Consider the following 10146-nt stretch of genomic DNA (forward strand, 5'->3'; position numbering starts at 1 on the left):
TTTTGGCTTCTTTTCATGTTAGCCTTGTATATTAAAAAAGTATTTTTATGTATAACTTTTAATAAACACATACAATATAGTTTGGCAATCGGTGAGAAGGTGTTTTGGTGAGGAAACACTTTCTCTTAGTGAGAAGATGTTTTGGCTTAACTAGAAAAGAAAATTGTGAAAAGAATATCTATCTGAAAAAAATTTTTCACTCAGTTCTCCTTTTAATAAAAACTAAGTTTCATTAAAATTCTGTATAAAAAGTAATTAAACTTCTTATTTTTATTAGATTTAATGGACTACTCATATCTCTAGTAACTGTTCACTTTTTTTCAACTTAATAAATTTTTTTAAATTTGATTATAGTGTATGAAAAATGAAACTTGTTGATTAATATTAGACATTATTTAAACATAACAATTAAGATAATATTGTGTAATAAAAACAAGTAGTACTAATAATGTAAAATAATGGGGCTTAAAAGTTAAATATTTTATGGATATTCCACTAATGGAAAACACATGAACTGATGTTTTATTCTGTTATGATGTTTTTGTCTTCTTTGTTTTGTTGCTGTAATCAAGTTATGAAATTTAATTTATATCATGTAATATTATTGTAGCAAAAGGGTATTTACAATTTAGTTAAATATTAATTTTTAGAATTGATTAATTAGATTATCAGGGGATACAAAAAAAAAAACGAAAATTATTTTTGTAGGCAAGTGGATTGGCAGTGCTGCCTTTTCCCACTAGGTACATGATGACATCAGTTTGATAGTCACAGAACAAGTCGATGAATTGGAGGAAGTGTAAGTGGAATTTTCTGGAATTGATGCCAAAGAATTCTAACGAATCCTAAAAATTTGAACATGAAAAGCAGTGGCAGTAAAGTTTGTTCCACAACTGCTTTCCGATGACCAGAGAGAGTGCCAGGAATTGAAAGAACTGGCACAAACTGACCCTGATTTTTTGTCAGAAGTCATAATAGGGGATGAATCTTGACAGCAGTCGAGCCAGTGGAAGACGGTATCATCACCCAGACAAAAAAAAAGCACGGCAAGTGAAATCAAATGTGAAGTCCATGATGGATTTTTCCCAATATCAAAGGAGTTGTTCACATTGAATTTGCTCCTCAGACCACCGCAATGAACTAACTACTATCTGCAAGTGCTGAAGTGATTGTCCAAGGCAGTGAGAAAAAATACCTGAATTGTGGTGATCAGGAGACTGGCTACTTCATCATGACAACCTATCTGCCCATACAGCATTGAAAATCAACCAGTTTTTGACAAAAAAACAGCATGACAGTGGTTACTAACCCCCTTACTCGCCTGATCTATCCCCCTGCGACTTCTTATTCTCAAGAATGAAGAAAAACCTAAAGGGAAAGTATTTTCAGTACGTAGAAGAGGTTAAAAAAAAATCACTGGATACACTTAATAGCATTAGTTAAAAAAATTTTAAAAAATGTTTCAAGCAGTGGAAAAACCATTGGGACAAGTGTATATCATCTAATGGATAATATTTTGAAGGGAATTGATGTTTTCAAAATGTTATAAAATAAAAATTTTAATAATTCACTTTTTTTGTGTATCCCCTCATATGTGTTACCTTCCTTTTCTTGGGATATCTTTTTATTATATTTGTAATAGGTTTTTATTTTTCTAATTGATCGCACTTTTTTTGTGTTAATCTTTTTTTAATCCACTTCTCATTTTTGAGGAGTTGTTATAACCTAGCTTTGTTTTAGAACTTAGCTTTTTTCAGGATGTAAATTTAAAAAAATAAGGTATCTAATCTCTTACAGTTGTGTTTGTCAACTATGTATGTTAACTTTATTTTTAATGAGGGTAGAAATTGGAAAAATGTAATTTTAATAAAATGTGTGGGTGTGGGTGTGTGTGTGGGTGTGGGTGTGTGTGTGTGTGTGTGTGTGTGTAAACATTATATATATATATATATATATATATGTACATGCATGGGGTGATTGTGGAAGAAAGGGAAATAATTTGGGAACTAATTTTAGAGCTTGAAAGAAGGAGAAAAGTTCATACAAATATATGTCCGAAACGCTTTGATATCAAGTTATGACTAGCAAAATAATTCACCCGGATTTCAGTTCCCTCCCGGTGAAATGAAGTCATACTGAAATTTTTAAGGGGTAAACTTGATGGTTTCTTATGTTTTTTGACCTGAGAAATTGTATAAAGCAGGTCCCCAGAACTATTATCTCCCATAGTTTTCATCATATGTAATGTACTACAGAAAAATTCAGTCACAAAAAACAAATTATTTTTAGGTTTGAAGTACAATAACGTTGTTAAATGACTAATGAATGCATAAATTCTATACATATACATGTTGTAGGCGAATTGAAAAAGAGGGTTATTGTAAACAGCTACAACATTTTGCAGTGTACCTGGAAAATTGGAACATTATCTAGCAATTTCTAATCACCCTGATATTTTTCAAGCTTGTTATGAGCCCATACCATTTAGGTTAGTTAGAAGATGTGCAATTGTTTGCTTATTTTTTTTTCCAAATCAGTAGGTATTTGGAAATATTTGCAGAGAGATTATAAATATAATCTAACCAAACTTAACCTACACTTGATTTGCTCGCTATTCAAGGTTAGCGAGCATAGTTTAAGTCTGGTTAGATTATATTTATAAGCATTAATGCTTTTTATTGGACCTCTATTTACCTCTGTTTCTTTTTAATGAGCAAATGCACATTTTCTAATTAGTCTAAAGTTGTATGGACTCATTACAGGAAGCCTGAAAAATTATCTAGCGCTCGGCAAGCCTGATTTTTCAATTTGCCTCTGACACATACATACACATAAATTAAAAATTTCTTCAAAAATTTGAGCATATAAAATTTCTCTACATACTAATCAGGACACATTTATAAACATTACATACAGCCAGTCATTTATTGAGGAATGTTTATTAAGTACTATGTAGTAAGGGATCAGTCACTTGGTTAGAAAAAGGTCTCTATTGTTTCTGAGGTAGAAAAGAGGATCAAAAATCGGTTTTTCAAGTAGTAAATATCTGCATAGTAGTTGTATACTAAAATAAGCAGGACCAATATAAAGTTTAGAAAATTTTACATACTAGCACTCTCTTTTCTGTTTTATGAAGCATTAGAGAAAATTATGCAATTCCGTTAAATGGATTTTTTCTCCTTCTCACTCAAAATGAAATGTAATGTATTGCTCTTTTCTTTTTTTTTGGTTGTAGTCAGTTAGCTAATCTTTTCTTTATTCTTTAATAATATGAATCATTTTACGTGTTAAGTTTGCTAGACTAGTGATAGGTAGAATTTGCTGTTTGGCTTTAAGCAACTCCCTCCATTTCCTAGGCAATGATATTTTAAAACTATCTACATGTTTTTAGAGTTTTTCAACTTGAAATCTTAACATTGTAAATAAAAATTTTACTATTATTTGTAAACATTATATTTTGGAAAGAAATATGTTGTACAAAGTTTTGTAAGGTTTCACTTACTACCTTATTATAAAATAAACTAATTTTATTATATTATCAAATATTAGTTTTTATAAAGATACTAAAATAAACTTTTTATTATATGAAAATTTAATCAAAAGAATGAATGTCAACCCATACTTAACCCAATACATTCATATAATTTATTTTTTTTATTGATTATTATTCCAATTTGTCTTATGTTATTCAGTTCACATATTAGGTTGTTATCTGCTCTGGATTGGTCATGGGTTGTGAATAGCAACAATGGACTTCATGCAAATGGTCATCCTCATTGGTTGCAGTTACAGCTTGCTGCTGCTAAGTTACTACTACTAGCTGTTCAGTTACCGGCTGACAGACTTCCTCAGTTCCAGATGTATGTATCTTATTGTTTACTCTTACTTAAATGTAATTATGCAGATAATCAGTATCATTGAATCAGAATTTAAGTGCTTTAAATTATTTATGTTTCATGAAAAAAAAAAATTAACAATTTTCCATCTATGATATAATTTGTATTTTTGACATATTAACTCTATTGAGTCTGTACAAATATTAGTAAGAAAATTAATGCAAGTTGTACTGAGGTCGTTCAGATTTCTATCTATATGGCTGTAGTGCACTCATATTTGTTAAAAATTCAGTATTATTTGTATGAATAGAAAAAGTTGGGACAGGATCTGAATTCTACACAATTCATTGGTTATCAGCTGTAATTTTATTCATAAGATAATATATCTTTTAACAGTAATGATACTTTCTTTGGGATGTCCCGTAGTTCTTGTTTAGGTTTGGCCTGTGTATGTTTCTGCAACACAATATTTTTGTAGTTAATAACATCTGCATATACAAACAGTTTTTGCAGTAGAGGAATAAAATATTTATTATTCTTTTTATTATACAAATGACTAAAAAAATAATAATAAATAAAAGGTTTGTAAATTTGAATTGGATAGCTTATTACAAGAAGCACATTATAAAGGCAGTTTTCCATGTACCCTGAACTTTTGTCTATTGCAAATAGGAATATTTTTCTTAAATTGATTTTAATGGCATCTGATCAGTTGAGTATAGTGTGACCCCTCTAATAATAAAAATTATAATAAAAACAAGTCATTTAATTAAAGGCCTCTAAATGACTTTCACATAAATATGCTAAAATTTATTAAGTATTGATTTAGATTATTAAAGCCAGAGAACATTATGAAATGCATAAGGATCATTACATAAGGAACGTTGACATGATTAGTTGAATAAAATATAAATATATATATATGGCACTCTTTTTTTTACATCCTTTTAACCCGCTCTGGAAATATCTGGTTTGTTTTGATGCTATCCTTATTGAACACTTTCTCAGCCTATGATAAACCACCATAATAAACATAAGATAAAGTGAAAATATATTAGTTGTTATTGGTAGTATGTAATTTATGATTTTGTTTAAGAAAAAATTACATAAATTGAAAAATGATTTTTCTAAAGTCAATACGTATAAGAATTACATTTTAGTTCTGTACTTGGGTTGAACAAGTTGTTTTTGATTATTTTTTTATTTTTTGTCTTCAGTCATTTGACTGGTTTGATGCAGCTCTCCAAGATTCCCTATCTAGTGCCAGTCGTTTCATTTCGGTATACCCTCTACATCCTGCATCCCTAACAATTTATTTTACATATTCCAAATTTAGCCTGCCTGAACAATTTTTTTCATTCTACCTGTCCCTCCAATACTAAAGCGACTATTTCAGAATGCCTTAATATGTGTGGCCTGTAAGTCTGTCTCTTCTTTTAACTAAATTTTTCCAATTGCTTCTTTCTTCATTAATTTGCCACAATACCTCTTCATTTGTCACTTTATCCACCCATCTGATTTTTTACATTCTCCTGTAGCACTACATTTCAAAAGCTTCTAATCTTTTCTTCTCAGGTACTCCGATCGTCCAATTTTCACTTCCATATAAAGCTATGCTCCAATCGTACACTTTCAAAAATCTTTTTCCTGACATTTAAATTAATTTTTGATTGAAGGCTCATTTTGCCTGTGCTATTCGGCATTTTATATCGCTCCTTCTTCATCCATCTTTAGTAATTCTACTTCCCAAATAACAAAATCCTTCTACCTCCATAATTTTCTGGTGACCCCTTCCTTAGTAGTCCCCACCTGGAGATTCGATTGGGGGACTAGTTTACCTCCGAAATATTTTACTAAGGAAGGCGCCTTCATCATTGCTATATGAAAATGCAGAGAGCTTCATTTTCTTGGGAAAAAAAAGCAGCTGTAGTTTTCCATTGCTTTCAGCTGCGCAGTACTCAGAGGGCTGAGTGATGTCGATATGGTGCCGTTTAAGTCGTCCTGACCTACGCCCTTAACAACTACCAAAAGAGCTGCTGCCCTCTTTCAGGAATCATTCCTTAGTCTGGCTCTCAACTGATACCTTTCCGATATGGTTACACCTTCGGTCCAGCGACTGCCTCACTGAGCACTAGCTCCCTCACCATCGACTAGGTCTCATGATTCATAAAGGGTTTTTGATTATAAAAAATACAAACTAAAAAATATATAATGATACATAAGGGTTTAATTGTTAAATAGTAATTGGTATTTAAATAATTATAAGCTTTTCCAACATTATTAATTAAGCTTGCATAAAAGCTTAATCACTTTTTATCTGATAAACAAAAAGATACAAAGTGAGTAAAGGCTATTAACAAAGTACTTTTTTTAAATTTCTTTAAAATATTTTATAGTTTGCTATAATGTTTGTTTCTTTTGTTTATTTATATGCCTCACGTTCAGATAATTTTATTCATTTATGTAGTTTTAGTAGTATTACTGTATTTTACTAATATGATTTATCCAAAAGCATGCATGAAAATTTTTAAATAACAGTCAGGAGAGTATCAGATCACTGAATGGGTTAAGCATAAGAAATTTTTGATTTAGGCAACTATTGTCATGACAGACTTACACTGTACTTTATCATTAATTTCATTATTATTACATATTTTATGATATAATTTATATCTACAATATAAAAATGTAACGATCATAGTTAGATGCTGCTTTAAGGATGTATAAGTGTGACTCAATCAATAGTGTATGTATTTGTGTTTCTCTTGGCAACATTGCCATTATTGTACACAGATGCTAATGTGTTGTTTTTTATTTAACACTTTTGCATAAATTTAAGGTTTATAGGTCAGTTCTGTTATTTCTATTATAATATTAACCACTTTCTGTTTTCACCAGAAACAAGCAGCATTCTGTAGTGTTCTGTTTTCTGGTCTGACAGTGTATATCAGGGCCTGAAATCGATCTAAGACTTCTAACATACTATGAAAATAGTGTCTTATCACAATAGAGTTTACAAATGGATTAAAAAGCTAAAAAAATGGTCGCTTAGATGTTATGTTTGAAGAAATAGCCTGTCAACCATCTATGTTCGATTACAGCTGTTAATTACATTAAATATGTACGTGTCATGGTACTGTAAAACAGGCAAGTGACTATTGATTAAATGGGGCAAATGGTCTACAAATGAGTCATAGTTCAATGGACTTTAAAGTTGTGCAAGATGAGTCTCAAAACAACTCATCCTCCCTAAACAAATGTGCTTGAACTCTGTCAACAAAATTTTGCCTCCTAAGATGATGACGAATCCTTTCTTGAACAGAACTATCATTGGTGATGAAATATGGATCTACCATTTTGAGTCAGATAGTAAGTAGTAGATATACCTTTTTGAGTCTGAGAGTAAATGGTAGAGTGAGGAATGGAAAAATCCACAATCCCTCACCAGGGAAAGATTCAGAAAACGACATCAGTTGGAAAATTGATCATTTTAATTGAAAATTGATGGCTTTTTAAGACTTTTCAAGGTTCAGTACTGTAACATTCTCATATAAGGAATTCCAGAACTGCCAGTTCAAAAAGTTGAATCCTCTAATTTCAAAGCAAATGCTAAGGAAAATGTCTGAATTTTTAAGTTACATGATGATGCGCATCCATATATTGCCACCCACGTAGTAAAAACCCTCCAGAAAATCAACTTTGATATTTTGGCTCATTCCCCATAATCCTGATTTCATTCCTTCAGACTGTCACGTATTTGCTCTTTTCAAAGAGACGTTAAGAAGCTGTCAATTCATCTCCAACCAAGAAATGAAGTAAATTATGTATGCATACCTCCAATACAATTTTGTCTGAAGGCATAAAGGAAGTTATGTAATGATGGAATAAGTGCATTAAAAAACAAGAAGACTATATTGAAAAATGATGTTATATGGTTTTTTTATTTTTATTAAAGTAAAATTTATAGCTACATTTCCAATTATTAATGACCCACCCTCGGAATAGTTTTAATTTAATAGTTGTGAGATATTTTAACTGCAATTTGTATTGTGAATGTGGATTCCTTAAAGTCAGTGAGCGCCAGAATAAATATGTGTTTGTATATCATGGAATGAATTCTGCTTTTTATAAGATTCTAACGAAGGTGTTCATTTGGGATATGCAAGCAAGTTATTTTATGTAAATATCTATTGCAATAGGTCTGTGAAATTTTACTATGTTTCATCCTGTTGACACAAAAAAAATGTTCATTAATGGCCAAAATAATATTAAAAATAAAAAAATAAAAAATAAAAAAAAATGGTAGATATTAAAAATATCTGCCGTCAGCTGCAGTGTTTTTTTTTTTTTATAATTATAAAATGAAACAAAACATTTTTGTTTTACAATATTTTCTAATATGAAAAAATTTTGATTTAAAAATGATTTTTCATTAGTTTTTATATTACTTTGATTATTTTGTAATTAGTTTTCTTGATTTGAAAAAAAAAAACATCTAGTTGGTTTTTGTAAGAGTTGTTTTCAATGTTTACAATTATAATTGTGTTTCTTATTTTTATTATAATCTTTTCTTATTAAATATTATACTTTTATTGTTCAGGTATCGGTGGGCATTTGTAGAAAGTCAGATTGTTAGTTCACATCGTGAGCAGACCAAAGTTGATTTTATACCCCATGTTACTCGTATTGCTCAATTAATGGATTGTAAGGTAATAATGTTTTTATTTTTTGAAATAATAGTTTAAATATAATATAACAATATACTGTAATTTCTTATTTATATTTTAAAATGAAATTAGATACTTTCTTTTTACCTTTCCACTCGTCCATATAATATAAAATTTTTGCAGGATCAGTATTTTTAAAAACTAAGGTAATTAATGTTTTCTTTTCATATTCTATAATGACTGTTTCTTCAGTTATATTTTCAAAAGTAATTCTTTTGCTGCAGTTATTTGAAATGACAAGGCTAATTACTTTTTAGAAGATAATTGTATTTGCAAAGTTTTTTTTTTTTTAATTTATTATACTGTGGAGTTTTTTCCAACTTTCATATGTAGTTTATATTAATAACAAACTGCCTCTACTAATAACTGCCTTTTGCAGTTTAGCAGTTATTTAGATTAAACATAATATTTTATTTATTTTAATTAAACAGCCAAATAGAAACTACACCTGATAATATTGTTTAACTTGACAATTGTTGGAACTAGTTAATCAAATGTGATCATTGGCAGTATTTTTATGGAGACTGTTTCTAGAAACATTCCAGGTGTGTTGCATAATTAAGAAGTTTGTTTACTGACGTACCCTCAAAATAATGTTTATTTTTTTTTACTGCATGTTCACCACTATTTTTATCATGACATGATTTAGTTTGGTTCACTCATTGGCTTGTTTTATTGTTAATTATTTAAGTTTATGTATATTTTTTCAAGATGAGTAATTTATTTTTCATAATTTATGTCTACAGTTTGGAGTAGCAGATGTACAAGAGAATAAGCCATTATTACCACAAGGGAATAATATTCATTGTTTAAAAGATTTGCATCCATTTTTTATGGCCATGAGTAATGGGTATAATAAAGCTTTAACAATGTCTGAAATTGAAGCAGAAGTAGAATTAGATTTTCTTGAACCAATGCCTGCTCGATAAGTTATTTAATAATAATGCTAAAAAAAAGTAGTAATTGTTGATTTGTATGTATGTATATTTATACACTTATTTAATGTAATATATATGTACATATGCATATACATATTTATATACATTTTTTTTTTAATGTATGTATAAATGTATATATGTGTGTTCATTCTATTTATTTTTGAATTTACAGGAAATGTGTTGATAGAGTGCTCGTTAATATATTATTGGCAATGCATATATATATATATATATAATTTTTTTTAATGATACAGTAAATTTCGTAAAAGTAAACCATAACTATTGAATACAACAAATAATTGTACTGTGCATATGTGGAATTTAATAGTAATTTCTTTGAAAAGAGTTATTCTTATATAAAGTACAGGCACATGACTTTTTTAACATATGTTATATTGGTATAATTTATGGATTTCTTATTATGTCTAGAATTTTCATGACTCATGACTTGTCTTCTTTATTTGTTAGTTTCTCGTGTATTTTTTTCTTTTTATTAAGATACATGTGATACTTAATTTCATATTTTCATAAATTGTGTGCCTTCTAATTGAAAAGAATATATATCTATATTATTTCATTATACTTATTTTCCATGGAGTGACAACTTACTAATTAATAAGCGTGTAAAACTTAAAAAAAAAAGGA

General features: G+C 29.2%; 1 protein-coding gene across 1 annotated transcript in view; it reads left to right on the forward strand.

Annotated features, from left to right (window-relative positions):
- Positions 1-9946, forward strand: part of LOC142322288 (protein DOP1 homolog) — a 236467-nt gene extending 226521 nt beyond the window's left edge. Inside the window, exons 30-32 of the mRNA XM_075361200.1 lie at positions 3693-3860; positions 8437-8545; positions 9310-9946. Of these exons, the coding sequence (XP_075217315.1) occupies positions 3693-3860; positions 8437-8545; positions 9310-9492 (460 nt within the window). The 3' untranslated portion in view covers positions 9493-9946. The remainder of the gene's footprint in view (positions 1-3692; positions 3861-8436; positions 8546-9309) is intronic.
- Positions 9947-10146: the final 200 nt, after the last annotated feature.

The sequence above is a fragment of the Lycorma delicatula genome, chromosome 3, assembly GCF_047948215.1.
Source record: "Lycorma delicatula isolate Av1 chromosome 3, ASM4794821v1, whole genome shotgun sequence".
NCBI classification, from domain to species: domain Eukaryota; kingdom Metazoa; phylum Arthropoda; class Insecta; order Hemiptera; family Fulgoridae; genus Lycorma; species Lycorma delicatula.